Here is a 16,933-nt window from a genome sequence, read left to right as displayed (position 1 = left end):
GCCCTTTGCTGTAATGCTCCTGAGCAAGGTTCTTGACCTAAATTACTCTGCTGTATAAGTGGCTAAAGTAAGTCAGTTTGGACAATCAAGCATCAAAAATTTGAATAGAAAAAGTAAATCTAACATGAACTACAACAATCATTGCGAATCCCAAGTTCTTACTAAAACACTTCTTGTGGATGAAATGGGGGGGTCGTTGAAAAATGGAGGGCCGTGCACTACATTGACCAGGGTGAGTTGCGCTCAGTGCGCATGTGCCTCACCGAACACGAGGGAGAGGCGGGGAAATACTGAACGGTAGGCTCCGCGGGGGCGCGCACGCAGCGTCCTTCTCGCGCAAAGTGCACGTCAGGCTAACTGTGGCTGCGAAAAGGTGGATGTGATACAATTCACTGCAGTTTCACAAAAACGGCAGAAACGAGGCGAATGTGGCGCTGACTCAAGTCACTGGGTAAATATACATTTTGACATTTCTACATAGTTGTTTACTGTAACCATGTCACATGTGTGACGGCTTAACCTGTGCGCGAGAGTTGTCATAGTCATGATTATAATCATGAGAGTGAGTAGACTATGAAACTGTTCAAACACAGAACCGGCGGTTTGGGTCAGGTACACAGTATATTTCTTCGTATAATAAGTATAGTTAATATTATTGTATGGCGAAGAATAATTAAATACCGGTTTGGAAGGCGGTTCCACGCGCTTTTGGCGCCCAACAAGTGAACTGCAGTGCACGAGCGCACAGCTTTGCCTTTGTGCGCGCGTCTAGTAACGCGTGTCGACGTGTTTGGTCGCTTTCCGCCGTTATAACAATGACGGAGATGGGCTGTAGGGGACGGAGCGGGCCGGCCGGCCGAGCTCGGATACACAGCCCCGCTAATTGGGTTAATGGCTGGTGTGTGTGGGACGCTGCGACACTTCTCGCTCGCACACCCCGGCGTCCTCCTGACACTCCGCTGTGTGAAGGACTACTAGTACTAGCTGTTAGCCGTTAGCTTGTCGGTCTCGCCGTACGAGCCGAACATGATCAACATGTCGATCATCATGATGATCCGCAGCTTCGCCCGCTTTCTTTCTTTCCTCCTCCTGCCTCCAGGCTGAGTCTTTCCACCTGTGTGTTCTCCGACACCGCGAGTGTGAACCGCTCAGCCTCTCGGTTTGTCGGTGACGTGTGTCCCGTAAACGCAGGCGGCTTCACCTCGTTTTACTTCGATTTACTTAAAATTACTGCAGGTGTATCTCGGGCTGTTGCAGAGCCACATGCAGCGCAGCACCGCTATGCTGCCCTGGTTACCACCACGGCCAGCGACAGCGACTCATGTTGTAGTTGATACAGCTGTGACATCATTGCCAGTGAGGGTCCTGGGTTCTAATCCCGCCTCCTGCCGTGGTACCGCTGAGCACGGTACTTCCCCTGCATAGATCCAGTATCAAGACCCTGCTGCTGTATGGGCATAACCCTATCCTATCTGTGTACCTAACATTGAAAGTCACCTTGGACAAATGAGATAAGGAAGAGGAATAATAATAATAATAAGCTGGCATGCAGACGCTGCACAGCTTTAGCTCACGGGTCACCAGCACTGTTAGTGGTCTGATGTCTGCAGCACGTAGTTAAGGATGTATTTGTAACCTGAAGGTTCAAACCACCCTCATAATGTAGTAGCCTTCAGAAAGGCACTTATCCCAAACTGACTGCAGTAATTCTACAGTTCTGCTGTATATGGGTGTGTGTTTGTCTATATGCACACATTGTCACGTGTCAGTCATTTTGGATAGAAGTGTTAGCTGAGCAATAATAGTAATAGTGGAGTCTTTGAGTCATGCAGTAATACACGGAACAATGTTCAAACCCTTGTGCTAAAATTAAGGGGGCTGGACCCAACACAACCATGCCATCACTACTCCATCCCTCCTCAAACCCTATATGCTACCAGCCCATCCTCAGATTATCTCCCTTCACCTAAAAATCATGGACAGGTATTACCCTCCTCACTGGGAGCCTCTGCAAGCACTTCCCTGGGGTTGTCAAATGGGCACCTTCCTTCTTTGATGTTTCATGGAATTGAGCCCACGACACCTCCAGAAGGCTCAATGGCGAGATCTGGCATCCCAGACCCACCCCTTATTAAATATATATTAAAAGTAATGCTGCATTTATTCTGACCATAGAGTTAATAAAGAAGGGTGGAATATGTCTCTTGCTGTATTCAAGCAAGGCTTTTGTGCTCTTGTTTGTCCTCTGAGCACTATTTCTAATATTTTTTGTTGTTGTCCCCTATATCTGTCAATATATCCCTGATTGTGACTGATAACCAATGTAAGACATTTAGTATGTGGTCCTACAAGGGGAAGCCAGGAATTGTGCTGTTTTGTACATTTAAATAAAGTCATCATTCTTTTGTAATTTTGTGATTAGTGTAATGAGTTTGGCATGGTTATAATTAGGATTTTGGAATAAGTTCCATTAATGTTCTTTTTTTTATCCCATTTTCTCTCCCATCCCTAACATTCACATATGCATAAACATAGTATCCTGAATAATCGGTGATTGTGCAGATACTTTAATCCATAGAATTGTTTGTTGTTGATATTCCCTCATAGAGGACATTTCAATTTTTCTGTAGTTTTAATTTGCCAGATTAGATCATAAGTAAATACTGCTGTACTCCTTACATTAGTGCCACTGATTTGATATTAAGCATACTGTTAAGAAGGAGCTTACTCATTCAGTTGGTTGTGTTTTACTATTGATTTATTCTGTCTTGTCTTCTTAAATTGATCAATATAATATGTTACACAAGTGACATCACTAGCCCAACTATAATACACTGGATATTGGCAAACGATACATTAGAAAAGTAAAGCACAGAAGACAAATGTTTTAAGTGTAAAACACATTTGTTACACTTTTTGGAATTTTTTTTCTCCCAGCTGCAGTCTCATTTAAACCGAATCAAAGGAACTGCAGCTTAAAATAATAAAATCTCATCCAAAAACAGAGCTCAGACTCTTAGAAGTAGAAAGTATTTTCAGTTTATTCAGCAAAAATGGGGAAACATAAGTCCTTGTGTAGCGATCTGTCTGCAGGCATCTTCACATTAGCCTGAGAATAACTGCAAAGCCAAATACTCCAAACACACACACAGAGGCGTGAACAATGGCATCGGTGCGGTTCACCGTGACGCCAACCAAAGCAGAGGACGTCCCTGGCCTGTCGGACACGTCGCCGGACATCAGTTCCAGATCGAGCGGCCGCGTGCGTTTCGGTTCCCGGGAGAGCGTGAATCGCAGCGAGCCTCCAAGCGAGGCAAGCGGCGCCCTCACCACCTCCGCTGGGACCACAGGAGCTGATACACCAGACCGCAGTAATGTCGAGCAAGGTGAGAGTGACACCTGAGAATCAGTTAAAGAAGTTAAGGCCACAATAATAGAATGTGGGGCTCAGTGATTCCTCTTGGTTTTGCTGCAGGAAAGCAACAAATTTTTAAATTTATTTAACTTATAGCTGTTTAATACCTATTTGAGCAGTATCTCACACACCAGCACATCCTGTGGACCTAACTGATTCATGTAATGTTGTACTAGGGATGCTGACTGTAGGTTCCCATGTAATGCTGCGTCAGTAAATACCTGGAAAAGTGACCCAGACACAGTAACAGGATACTGGAGCAAGTGAAAGGCAGAACTTTTGTAAAAAATCCTAAAAAGGCCTGCTGTAGCTAAGCTCTGCTGAAAATATTTTGACAAGTAGGTGTTGGAATACCAGGATGAGAAACGCATACAGGGAAGGTAACAAAGGTGTAGTGTTCTGTGTAGCACATTAGTAAAGGATTGTGTTACATACAACTGTGTCAAGGAATGTTAGGGTTAATGAAAGCAGTGGGAGGCATACTGGGCTATTTGTAGCATCACTGCAGTGTAACTTCTGCATTTCTGTGCTTTTTGGAACTTGTGAGGGTATTGGTGTGTGGCTGTTGAGTGCGGCACTTTGTGATGCAGTGTAGGTCATGGAGCTTAAATGCTGACTGTGGTTCTGCAGGAAGAGCAGGAAGTTTAAGGTGCCACCATGAAGTGGAAATTCAGACTGTACTGTGGAGAACTCTAGTGAGCAGCTCCATCATGATTTGGCTAACCCTGACAGGTGGCCTGGCTGTGATCTGGCTAATGTGCTGAGTACCTAAAGGGTGTGACTCCAGAGCCTGAAATGATTTGGTAAAAAGAAGATATTTTTTTCTGACATATGCAGGCAAATGCAATTTTTTATTCAGTGTAAATTTCAGCGGTTTCCAGTACAATAGTCTGTGCAGTGGTGGTTGAGGAAGTGTCATCATGACAAAAAACTTGCTTGGGTGGCACCACTGGTGTAACCTTCAGAAGTGCTGTAAGTACTTCAGTAAATACACATTTGCTCTGACAGCAAACTAACTCAGGAACTATGAAGGTTATTTCAGATAACACTTTCTGCTAAGGAAGTCCAGAATAATATTTGACTATATATTGCCCTGTGCAGCCCAGCACATGTCAGTGTTACTTTGTTGGTCTGGCCATTATGTAGCATGTGAAAATGTATATCCTTGCAACATGAGAGAAGTATGCAGTCGTGTAAATCAATAAAAACTATAGAACTGGCAAACAGTATACACTACTCAGAACTTAAGTGATACCTTCTGATAATATAATTGTAAATGAATATCCATAAAATAAGAATGATCAATGAACAATCTACACTGACTCCCTCTCCACAGACGGCCATGGAAAACTATCCGGTGTCTACATCAATAATACTCACGGTGTGGACGATGATGACTTCTATGACCGGAACTTGGCTTTGTTTGAGGTCAGTGCGGTATCGTTACTGTTTGGCACTCGCTAGTGTTCTGCAGTAAATATTGATTCAGCATACACAACGCAATACTGCTTCTGTGGTATCTTTACTGTACTAGCCCCATCTCACTGAACCCTGGACTCGTTAACCTTGTTCCAGTTTCTGCGAGGGTGCTCTTCTAGCTGTCTCTTGCTCCTTTTCCCAGGAGGAGATGGACACTCGGCCTAAAGTGTCCTTGCTGCTCAGTCGCTTGGCCAACTACACCAACTTGACGCAAGGGGCTAAAGAGCATGAAGAGGCTGAGAGCATTGGCGAGAAGAGAAAGGCCAGCAAGGTTGTTGATCTGTCATGTTCTGCACCCTTTTTTACAACTTCCCAGTTCAGCTTTCCCACAATGAATTGTGTTCATGTCCCTAACTGCCCCCGGTCGCTCTGATGCCCTTCGTCTCCCTTAGTCTCCTCAGATGGGCACCTTCATGGGCGTCTACCTGCCGTGTCTGCAGAATATTTTCGGGGTGATATTGTTCCTGCGGCTCACCTGGGTAGTGGGAACGGCAGGGGTACTGCAAGCGCTCTGCATTGTCTTCATCTGCTGCTGCTGTGTAAGTATTCTGTCCTTACAAGTGTTTGCACAGTCATAAGGTGTAGAAATGGATATGTTCACACACCATCATCCTGAACTCCCTGTGTTATTAGTCACACTCTGGTACGGACATGCACCTCTTGCATTTTTATGTAGATTGAAGTTTTTCTTCTCATTCCAATGCGCAGGAACATTCAGTATTCTTAAAGTCATCAATCATTTTGCCACATGACAGAAATGCCCTTCTACTTTTCAGACCATGTTGACAGCCATCTCAATGAGTGCAATAGCTACCAACGGCGTGGTACCTGGTGTGTATTTTTCTATTTTACGTTTTGTTCTCGGAGTACAAACTATGCTAGCTGGCATGTCGGTGTGCATGGACCCTTTCCATCACCGTATCTCTCCCTTTTCTGCATGGTCACGTACCAGCAGATTAAAAATCCTGCCTGGAACATTGCATTTTTTTAGCTGGTGTTTGTTTTTTTTTAAAAAAAAAAAAAAAAAAAAAAAAGAAACAGCTGAGTTGTTCACTTCTACCACCATGAGTTCGTGTACATATCAACACTAGAGTATACTATAAAGAGCATTCTGTTTCTCTTTGTATTTTTTTGTTTCTGTATATTGACTAATGTAGTGTGTCACTTTTCAACACAATTATATCTCTGTCAGCACCAGTACTGTTACTGTGTGTAGGGGCTGCAGCAATACATACTACCAACCGCAGTGACATGAATGCAGCTTAACTACCTGCGGATGCTGCACAACAGGTGTATTACTGCGTGGAGATGCAGCACTATAGTGAGAGGCTGCTCAGGCTACATAAACACTGCCATCAGCTGACTGTTTGGTCTTTCTTTCTTTCAATGTCTCATGTAATGACACTAACGGCCATTTTTTTTTTTTTTTTTTTTTTTTAACTCTCCTCCCCTGAACCCTCTTGTACCACTTCTGACCCTTCATCGCTAAATCCTTCTCTATCATCTTTTGTTGTTTGTGATCCTCCCTTGCTGTGGTTTTCTCTTCTGTGTTTCCTGTGTCCCTTCTGTTTCTCCCCCAACCTTTCTGTCTGTCCAGCGGGGGGGTCCTACTTCATGATCTCTCGCTCCTTGGGCCCAGAATTTGGGGGGGCGGTGGGGCTGTGCTTCTACCTGGGCACCACCTTCGCCTCGGCCATGTACATCCTGGGCGCCATCGAGATCCTTCTGGTGGGAGAGCCTTTGCCTGCATCACCATCATCATCATGATCATCACAATCATGTTTGCCACCTGACTGATGTCACTGGTGTTAGAATTCAGCTCCTGCACTCTGTCCTCAGACATTTCACATACCGTGAAGTTATTAGTGTACTGTTTTTTTTCTTACTGACTCCTTGTCATGCATCAATGACCCCCTGATCCCCTCTAATTGGTGCTGTTCTAACTTCTGCTACAAGTCCATCCTCTGTGTCTTTTAGCCTCTGTCTGCACCCCCCCCCCCCCCCCCCAATGCCCACACTTTACACCCATAGCACGCTTTCTCCCTCACTTTGTGAAAGACCCATTTTCTTCCATACATAATAAAGTGCAACACATCACCAGTGAACAGTGAATGTCAGTCATGGGTGACTACCAATGACACAAAAACTAATAGCTTTCTGTTCTTCCATCTCCCTGTATTCCTGTTTTTACTTGCTTTCCTTCCCTTCCTTTTTTTTCCCCCCTTTCCGTGCCCCACTCCCACCAGATGTACATCGTACCGGAAGCAGCAATATTTCGCTCAAATAACGAGGATGGAGATGGGGCGGCCATGCTAAATAATATGCGCGTGTATGGATCCATCTTCCTTCTACTTATGTCCACCCTCGTCTTTGTGGGTGTCAAGTATGTCAACAAGCTGGCGTCCATCTTCCTGGCCTGCGTTATCGTGTCCATTTTGTCCATCTACACTGGTGCTCTGGTTTCCGCCTTCAGTCCACCCACCTTCCCGTGAGTCAGATGAACACTTTGAACATCATTATCTAGATTTTAATACAATGAAAGTTGACTGACAGATACATTTATTTGGAACTTATGTTGTTGACATGAAAATATGGATTTACTCCCATGTCTCCCGCTGGTGTTCGATCCACCGGCCCTCCCAGAGTGTGCATGCTGGGAAACCGCACTTTGCCGACGCATGCGCTTGGTGACGGACACTGTGCTAAAATGGTGACGGTGGTGATGCCGGCAAATGAGGAGGCCAACGTGACAGCGAATGCAGCGTCCCCAGAGCCTACAGAGGTGACGACCAAACTTTGGACCCACTTCTGCCAGGGGCCGGAACCTAATGCCTCCTGCGATGAGTACTTTGATCAAAGCAACGTGACCCAGATTCCTGGCATCCCGGGCCTGTCCAGTGGCATTATCACAGGTACCCCAGGCACGGCAGTCATACGAGGAAGGGTGCGGAAAGGATGCCACGATGGAGATCTTTATAGTGTTTGAATAGTACTCATTTCCTAGTTCTTTTAAAATATACTGTTTCTGGTACCTCAGATTTTCTTTTCTCAAAATTTACTACAAATTATTATAGTAAACTGCTTAGACTTGTACTCAACACTTTTAAATTGGTGTGTTTGCCCTTGAATTTTTTTTAAAGTAGCTTAACATTGTAAGTCCCTTATAGGTCCCTGGTAGCATAGTTGTTAGAGTTGCTGCCTTTGGACCATCCAGCTGTAGTACCCTTGAGCAAGGTACTTGCGTTAAAATGGCTCCAGTAAAATTCTCAGCTGTATAAATGGGTAAAACATTGTTAAGCTACTTACAATGTAAGTCATTTTGGAGAGAAGCATCAGCTACATGAATAAATGTAAGGTAGTGTGGATTACATTTTTCCTGTCCTGTCTGGGAGGGACATTTTAATGTTTGAGATGAAATCCTTTCAGAAAGGCAGCAAGTCACATGAATATAAGAGCTGCAAGTTTCATTTCCACATTGGCCCAAAGCAAGTAGCTGAGCTTTGAACACACACACACAGCACTTGAGAGATGCATTTCGACATCTTTATTTGCTGAGTAAGGGAATATGTTTGACACGAAGGGATTTTAGGTTTGTGGAAATGCAGAGTCTGAACTCTTGGGAAAACCCTAGGTGTGAAGTACCCCGTGTATGTTACTGATAACTCAGCATGTGTTTAAAAGCAAAAATCTCCACCCATTCCCCTCTTCTCCTTGCATTGTTTCAGAAAACCTATGGAGTTCTTATCTCAGCAAAGGGGAGGTGATTGAGAAGCAGTCCCTCCCGTCCCCCAACATTCCTCACTCGCCGTCCAGTCGGCATCTCTACGTCTTTGCTGATATAACCACATCCTTTACGCTGTTGGTTGGCATATTCTTTCCTTCTGTCACAGGTACCCCCTTCTCCTTCCCCGTTTTATCCTGTAGCAAGAAAGTACTTTTGTTTTACCCTGATTGTAGGCAGCATTTCTGTTTGTAGCCTGGTTGTATTTTCTTAGTGTTGTCTGGGATGTTTACATTCACCCAGGATAAATAAAGCTTTGAATCAATATCAACAAAAGTTACACATGCATTAATGAACTTTTATTCATTTCAATTCTTTTTGTCAACACTGTTTTACGGTATTACAGTTGAATTCAAACATTTTTCCTGGTTGAAACTGTTTGACCTACAGTGTAATGAAGTTCTTGCTTATGTCAGATTTCAAAGTAAGTGAGCCCTGTGCTAGCAGAGTCAGAGCACTCCTTTAAACAGGAGAACTGCAGTAACACCCCAGCACTCTCCTTCGCTTCATCTCTGTGTCTTGCAGGAATTATGGCCGGATCCAATAGGTCCGGGGACCTGAAGGACGCCCAGCGCTCCATCCCTGTCGGTACCATACTGGCCATCCTCACCACATCCCTTGTCTGTATCCTTGTCTTGTGCACATTTCCTCATGCTGTCTGTTGTCCCGTGTCCTCCTTTGTCACCCCTGCTTCCAGACCTGAGGCAATTTTCTCTGTGTAATTGTATTGTTGTTGAGTTATTTGATTGTGATCCTTAACCCTGGAGTCAGACCTAAGCAATGTGGTTCTGTTTGGAGCCTGCATCGAAGGGGTCGTCCTCAGAGACAAGTCAGTACATTCTTGTCATATGTATATATTTATATTGGCATATAATGTAATCATGTACTTAGTGCATTTTTTGCCCATGTTTTACTTTTTGTTATCGGGAGTGACTGGATGTAATTGTGATTTAGAAATTAATGTCCTTGCAGGTTTGGGGATTCAGTTCAGGGAAACTTGGTGGTGGGCACCCTCTCCTGGCCCTCCCCTTGGGTTATTGTCATTGGCTCCTTCTTTTCAACTTGTGGCGCTGGCCTTCAGTCACTCACTGGTGCACCTCGCCTGCTGCAGGCCATCGCTAAGGACAACATCATTCCTTTTCTGAGGGTGAGGCACAAGTCCACTTCTGAAAGGATCATCTGAAAGTGTGTATGTGTGTACACTATTCCAACACACTGCTGTCTACCAGGTGTTTGGCCACGGAAAGGCTAATGGCGAACCTACCTGGGCTCTACTTTTGACGGCTCTAATTGCTGAGCTGGGGATCCTTATTGCGTCGCTGGACCTTGTGGCCCCAATTCTGTCCATGTGAGTGTTTAGGATTGTATGCTGATGCATTTGTGTGTGTTTGTTTTTTTGTGTGTGTGTGCGTGTGTAACACCTACTTCTCCTCGCCCCCTCACTCTCTCTCTAGGTTCTTCCTAATGTGTTATCTGTTTGTGAACCTGGCCTGTGCTGTACAAACACTGCTGAGGACACCCAACTGGAGACCTCGCTTCTCGTACTACCACTGGTACTGACATACAGTACTCTCTGACACAAATCATCACACTGCTAGTGTTCTTACTACACACATAAGTGATAACTCTAAATGTTTTCTTTCTGCAGGACACTCTCCTTTTTGGGCATGACGATATGCCTTGCCCTGATGTTCATATCGTCGTGGTACTACGCTATTGTTGCCATGGTGATTGCTGGCATGATCTACAAGTACATTGAGTATCATGGGTAGGTCACCATGGAGACGGTTTAGAGTCTGACTTTGTGTGTCCGACTTTTTATTGTAATTTTTTCTGATAGTAATCCCCCCCCAGATATTTCCTGAAATTGAGAATTAATTTACAATATATTTATTCATATTTATTTATTCCATAACTTTGTAAGCTAAATACCTATTTATTTTTTGTAACTGCGAATACTGTTTGGCCATGTATGAATTGTGTGTTTTTTGCACAAAAGTCTGGGTTGAATTTATAGGCGTGTGTGTGCAGTGACTTGTTTAAGAGTTATTATGTATCTGTCTTACAGGGCAGAGAAGGAATGGGGGGATGGGATCAGAGGTTTGTCTCTCAGTGCAGCTCGATACGCCCTCCTGAGACTGGAAGAGGGACCCCCACACACCAAGAACTGGAGGTGTGCATACGTGTTCTAACGTACCCATTTTTATGCTCTCACACTTATCAATCATTTCAGAAACACTGAGCACAACTCTGCACTACAGCCCAAAAGTTGAATCCTCTGTACTGCATATTGCAGTCCTCTGAATCCTCTGTGCTGCCCTACCTGTACCTTACTTCTCTTTATGCCCGTTCCCCCCGTGGTGCCCCTTGCAGGCCCCAGTTGCTGGTGCTGCTGAAGCTAGATGAAGATGCTCATGTAAAGTCGCCACGTCTTCTCACCTTTGCCTCTCAGCTGAAAGCTGGGAAAGGCCTCACCATCGTGGGCACTGTCATCCCTGGAAACTTTCTCCACAGTTATGGAGACGCGATGGCAGCTGAGCAGGTGTCCTCTTTTTCTGTGCACAAAGACTGCACACATGGCGTTTCGCAGATACACACTCAGTTGTATGTGCTAAATCTGTCAGCTGGTCTACCAGCCCCCTGCATCTCATTCCCTTTCTACCCCAGACACTTAAGCATCTGATGGAGAAGGAGCGCGTTAAAGGCTTCTACCAATGCATCGTGGCCCAGAAACCACGAGAGGGCATCAATCACATGATCCAGTCCAGTGGTCTTGGCGGTATGCGCCCCAACACTGTGGTGATGGGCTGGCCACACGCGTGGCGGCAGAGTGAAGACCCACAATCCTGGAAGACCTTCATCAGTGAGTGAGGAAGAAGGGGGAGGACAGTGTGGAAGTGTTACATGCCTGTTAGGATCTGCAAGTAACGGTGTACCCTGTCTCTGCGGTAGACACGGTACGTGTAACCACAACAGCTCATCTGGCGCTGCTGGTGCCCAAGAATATCTCCCTGTTTCCAACGAACAGCGAGCCTTGCACTGATGGCACCATTGATGTCTGGTGGATTGTCCATGATGGAGGAATGCTCATGCTGCTCCCCTTCCTCCTTCGGCAACATAAGGTCAGCATGTGAATTAACTTGTTGCCTGTAGGCCTCTGTGTGTGTGTGTGTGTGTGTGTGTGTGTGTGTGTGTGTGTGTGTGTGTGTGTGTGTGTGTCTCAGTGTATGAGAGCATACCTACTGCTCTGGTTCCCTAGGTGTGGAAGAAGTGTGGCATGCGGATCTTCACAGTCGCCCAGATGGAAGACAATTCCATCCAGATGAAGAAAGATCTGGCCACTTTTCTGTACCATCTGCGTATTGATGCTGAAGTGGAGGTTGTGGAGATGGTAAGTTTTTCCTCAGCTCTGCTTTGTTCCTGATTTTGGTGTTATTACAGCAGCACATGTAATTCTTACTGCATTTACATGTTACATTATCACTTCCTGACCTTGAATTTTCCCACCACTTTTCCTCCCTATGCAACTTCTTCTCAATGGACCTTTCTGTTGGTGCCATATTTGTATGGATTCATAGCATGACAGCGATATCAGTGCCTACACTTACGAGCGCACGCTCATGATGGAGCAGAGATCACAGATGCTCCAGCAGATGAGGCTCTCCAAGTCCGATAGAGAGAAAGAGGTGAGTGACTTTGCACGTGGGTGGGATTTGTGTGAACACTATGTTGAGCTCTGGTTTCACTCGGGTTCCCGGTTTGTCTGTCCGTAGCGAGTTCGTTGGAGCTTTGATGACGTAAGTTGGGAGGAGGGCAGTGAAAACTAGTGCGCAGCTGTATATTGGAGTCTAATAGATGAGCTAGTGTAGTTGTAGTGTCCTGCAGGCTTCGTTGTCCCTTTAAGGAATCTCTTGTAGTGATAACGCCTTACCAGACCTCTAGCTTGTATGTCTTCTGATGTGGAGTGTCATGATTCAGTTTATGTTTCATAGGTACTAATGTGTCCAGAATTCAGAGCAGTGGGAGTGAACAACAACCATTTCAGCAGCAGAGGGAGCCAGGTACACCTAGAGGGAGAAAGGGAGAGGCCGAGCAAGAGAAAGCCTGTTGTGTTCAATGGGAGGGAGGGAGAGAAGGACAGAAGGACTAGTGGTGTTATTATTAGTCTCGCTCTCAGGCTCAGCTGGTAAAGGACAGAAACTCCATGCTGCGTCTGACCAGCATCGGTTCTGATGATGATGACGACACCGATGCTGGAATGGAGAGAATCGGGAGCGGAGGATCTTCAGAGCATCGCCGCGTACATATGACTTGGACTAAGGAGAAGGCGTTACAAGTTCGCGCCCAGTCTGGCAGCAATACTCCTGAAGGGTTCCGGGACATGCTGAGCATCAGACCGTGAGTTGCACTGTTATCAGCTCTGCTTGCAGCCATAGCGAGATGGGCTTTCCTGCAGTTGAGATGCAGTACCATGGTTGTGGCCGTTGCAGGGACCATTCCAACGTGCGGCGCATGCACACAGCAGTCAAGCTTAATGAAGTCATCGTGAACAAATCTCACGATGCTCGACTGGTACTGCTGAACATGCCGGGACCACCAAAGAACCCAGAAGGCGATGAGAACTGTATCCTTCATTCTGCTGTCTTGTTCTTTACAAATGCAGCGACTGGTGTGCTTGTTCAAGGGGAAGTTTAGCGATGAAACACTGACACGATGTAGCTGAAACTACTGGAACCCAACCATTAACGTAGAGTCATCTGTAAAAACATTATTGATTTAGCCAGATGCTTTTCCGCAAAGCGACATAAAACCTGTTAGTTTCATTCCCTCTTTTAAAATGTGTGTGAAGGGCTTTGTGAACCAGTGACAGTGGAATAGAGGGACATGCATTACGTTACATTTTCTTTGACGCTCTCTTAGACATGGAGTTCCTGGAGGTGCTGACCGAGGGTCTTGAGCGAGTCCTTTTGGTTCGAGGGGGGGGAAGTGAGGTCATCACCATCTATTCTTGATGGCTTCTCAAAGAATTGCATCGTCATGTGAAGTTGTTAGCAGGGCAGAAGCCTTTAGGGTGCAGCCCTTCATTCAGACAAGGGGCAAGAGGGAAACATCTCATCTGCTGTGACATAAGAAGACATGTCATTGGCTGTGTTTCTGGAAGGCTGTCGCTCTACAAAGGTAGTCTTTGAGCATCTTTGTAGTGTCTTTGCTTTCCTTCAGTATATTTAAAAACTACAATGAGCCCATGCAGTTCCAAAAATAAACATGTATTTATATATGTGTGTGTCTGTATGAAGCCTGTGTGTTCAGGGACCAGTCATGAGTGTGTGTGTGTGTGTGTTGTCAAGGACCAGTGAAAAGACCATACAGAGCGGGGATAGAAAAATAGCTTCACTTAGCAGGTCATTCTGTATGAATCTTGGAGCCAAGAAGTAGTTAATGTGCTGTAGCTGGTAGAAACTGGGTATCAATGGTAAGGATGAGGTTTGTCTGTGTGAGGGAAAGTGTTTGTTAAACTACAATGGAGAACACTGGAATGGGGAAATGCAATGTGTACCATCCTGGTCTTTTCCTGCACTGCTGCCTGGTTCACGCTAGCGTTCCAAGTCACCGTTGTTGCATGTTCCACTGAGGCGTGAGTGGGAGCAAGTGTGTGTGGACTTTGGCAGTTTTGCTGTGTCCCTGTTCCTTTTGTTTCACAACTGTGTCCTACCAAGAGGACAATATTTTCATACTAATGTTTGATTTGTCTGCTGGGGGGGTTTATGTCAGTCATTCCTGCTGCAACTAGCTCCTTTGCTATGTTCACAAAGGGACAGTTTCTGGGCTGTGCTTTAACTTCCTGCTATTTTCACTCTTCTGGCTCTTGCATGGAGTAAACTTAGAAATGGAACAAAGAAATTCCTGATTTCAGGCCAGCGAACTTCTTGCATTGGCCTTTCTAGAGGAGAAACCATGCATGTGAAGTTCTAACTGTTATCTGCAATAGTGCTCCTTGTGCCACATTCTCACTGACCAATTGCCAGGAGTACCTTTCACCTACTTCAGCGGTGGGGAGACACTATATTGTCACTCAAATTTGATCTGTATTGAATTTTATGGTGCCCTGTGGGTTTAATTGCAAGAAGCTGTAAGGGTCAACACAATGTGATTTATTCCTGTAATTGCTAGTGTAAGTTTGATTTCACTGTGCAGGGGTATGTTTTCCTCTGCATATTTTTGTTGTACATAAACAGAAAATCCATGTTTTATCTTTTTTATTGTTCAGAAGACTGCTTAAGAAATGGCAATAAACACAATTTTGAAAAAGGACTGCTTTTGTTTTAGTTTGAGGCTTCTAAATTGACACTGCTTCTTCAGGTCCAAAATGTAAGCTTTATGCAATTTCTTATGTCTGAAATCCACATTTGCACATCAGCACCTTAAAAACAGGTCTGGAAAACACTTGTATTTATGAAGATACTAGCTGACAAAAAGCAACACTGTTGCCAACAGCATCACTCCAATGGTTTAGGTCTATTTTAAACTAGTGTGTAACCCCTAATGTAAAGTAGCAAATGTGGTCAAGATGCCACTACACAGTTCAGCTTTGCAGCACATTTCAGCAGTGACATGTAGACATTTTGTAAAAGTCCTGCAGCTACAATTTTGGGACAACTTAAAGCAGAACTTAAAAGGCCAGTAAAATTCAAGAGCTTCAAGTGGCGCCACAACTATCCCCACAGTAGACTCTGCCAATGGATCTTTTACAGGAGCGCGGATCCGTTTTGAACGCGTTCCGTCTGACGTCAACGGAACTCAACATTGTAAATCAAATGAAACGCATTCTGGGATTTTACGTCACTTCCGTTTATCGAAGGGAATCCGGAAGCCGGTGCCATGTTGTGATTTTTTGATCGTAAAAGGACCCGACCAAAGAAAAGGAATCGGACGTGTTCCAGGCACAGCATGGAGGTAATGGGGAAAAAATGGGGAAATCTCTTCGTACGGTTAGGCATCATTTAACATGCCGATATTAGATAGAATAATATATCCCACTTACATAGCGATTTGAAAGTATACAGCACTGCAGCGAGTATCCCGGCGTAGCTATTCTCTGTCTGTTCGTGCTGCACAGACATCGTCGATCGAGGCACCAGGCTCTCAGCTGTAGCGTAGGCGTCTTTATTAAGTGGCTTCAGTTGTTTCAGTCGTCTTGATTTTTTTTTTATCCTGGCCTGTTTAATATAATCCTGCTCCTGGGGAAATGGCAAAAAATAAACACCGACGACGTGTCACACGTGTGTTTGTGAGATGTGCGGACCACGGGTGTAAGTGGAGCCTCAGCACCACACAGCGACCAACTTTAGGCGAGTTTAGACACAGCAGGTTATGAATGACACCACCACCGAATGACACCAAACACGAAACTTTATTCATCTCTCAGTACGTCGAACGTGAAAATTTGCGCTGAGTTTGTGTTCGGTAAACATGTCATCGGGTTGTGGGTGTGTTTAGTATTCGCTCTTTGTTCGTCGTCCCCGTCTACTACATCGCATGAAATCCTCATGTTTCAGCCCACGCGCCACCCATCCACACGACTCGAGGCGAAATTCTTTCCACTCGTGTGTGTCTCAACACTGCTGTGTTTTCCTTGTTCTAACGGAACTCACTCTCTTACAGATACCGGCAGCTATAACGGTGTTAACCTCATAAATCTGTCAGAGAGCGAGTCGTACACACGTGTCGGATACTAAACGGTTAACGACGTGTGTGTGTGTCGGACCCACCCGGGCCAAACCAACTCGCGACAGCTGTACTAGCGGGAGGGATACGGCTACTGGCTCCAAAATGGACACTACAAACCTTAATTCCCTGTCAGCGTCACATCTGAGGAAACCACAGAGAGACGAGTCACACAGACGCACGCGCGCGCGTTATGGCGCGCTGATGTGAAGCGGTTTCACAGATCTGGTCGGTTGCCTCGCGATCGCGCGACCTGCTTACCGCCGCGGCGCTGGGATCGCGCGCGCGGGTGTTTCGCGGCCGGCACGAGCCGCCGATCTAGCGCACGTCAGGGACACAACAGCGCCCGTTTTAAATGACACGTTTTAAATTTGAACAGTTTTAAACGAAGCGTTTTGTTTGAGTGTCCCTGCAAATCGTCGCGGATGTTTAAGGCGACGTTTTAAACGGGAAGGACTCAAGGAGGAATGGCGCGTGTTGCCTCAGTCACGCCACGGTGACGCGCTGTACCTCGCGGCGGTCAAATGTATGAT

The 16,933-nt window shown here is 45.4% G+C and overlaps 1 protein-coding gene across 4 annotated transcripts; it reads left to right on the top strand.

The window, feature by feature from the left end:
* The first annotated feature begins 374 nt into the window (after nucleotides 1–374).
* slc12a6 (solute carrier family 12 member 6) lies at nucleotides 375–14,984 on the top strand. 4 transcript variants are annotated; one of them, XM_018746001.2, is made up of 27 exons: nucleotides 388–451; nucleotides 2,536–2,550; nucleotides 3,153–3,386; nucleotides 4,752–4,843; nucleotides 5,037–5,165; nucleotides 5,287–5,433; nucleotides 5,671–5,725; nucleotides 6,492–6,622; nucleotides 7,141–7,382; nucleotides 7,538–7,806; nucleotides 8,620–8,784; nucleotides 9,201–9,299; nucleotides 9,447–9,504; nucleotides 9,648–9,822; nucleotides 9,905–10,023; nucleotides 10,130–10,228; nucleotides 10,324–10,443; nucleotides 10,744–10,848; nucleotides 11,049–11,217; nucleotides 11,343–11,538; nucleotides 11,628–11,797; nucleotides 11,935–12,066; nucleotides 12,254–12,361; nucleotides 12,668–12,736; nucleotides 12,841–13,073; nucleotides 13,166–13,299; nucleotides 13,596–14,984. In XM_018746001.2, exons 3-27 carry the CDS (start codon nucleotides 3,164–3,166, stop codon nucleotides 13,685–13,687), a joined length of 3,531 nt encoding a protein of 1,176 aa, XP_018601517.1. In that variant the 5' UTR covers nucleotides 388–451; nucleotides 2,536–2,550; nucleotides 3,153–3,163; the 3' UTR covers nucleotides 13,688–14,984. The 4 variants fall into 4 exon arrangements, with proteins under 4 accessions (XP_018601516.1, XP_018601517.1, XP_018601519.1 ...); XM_018746000.2 differs by lacking the exon at nucleotides 2,536–2,550 and having other exon boundaries at nucleotides 375–451; XM_018746003.2 differs by lacking the exons at nucleotides 388–451; nucleotides 2,536–2,550 and having other exon boundaries at nucleotides 2,901–3,386; nucleotides 12,853–13,073.
* Nucleotides 14,985–16,933: the final 1,949 nt, after the last annotated feature.

The sequence above is a fragment of the Scleropages formosus genome, chromosome 11 (assembly GCF_900964775.1).
Source record: "Scleropages formosus chromosome 11, fSclFor1.1, whole genome shotgun sequence".
Taxonomy (NCBI): Eukaryota; Metazoa; Chordata; class Actinopteri; order Osteoglossiformes; family Osteoglossidae; genus Scleropages; species Scleropages formosus.
The sequence above is the reverse complement of the archived record's forward strand: the minus strand, read 5'-3'. Positions and strand labels throughout refer to the sequence as shown.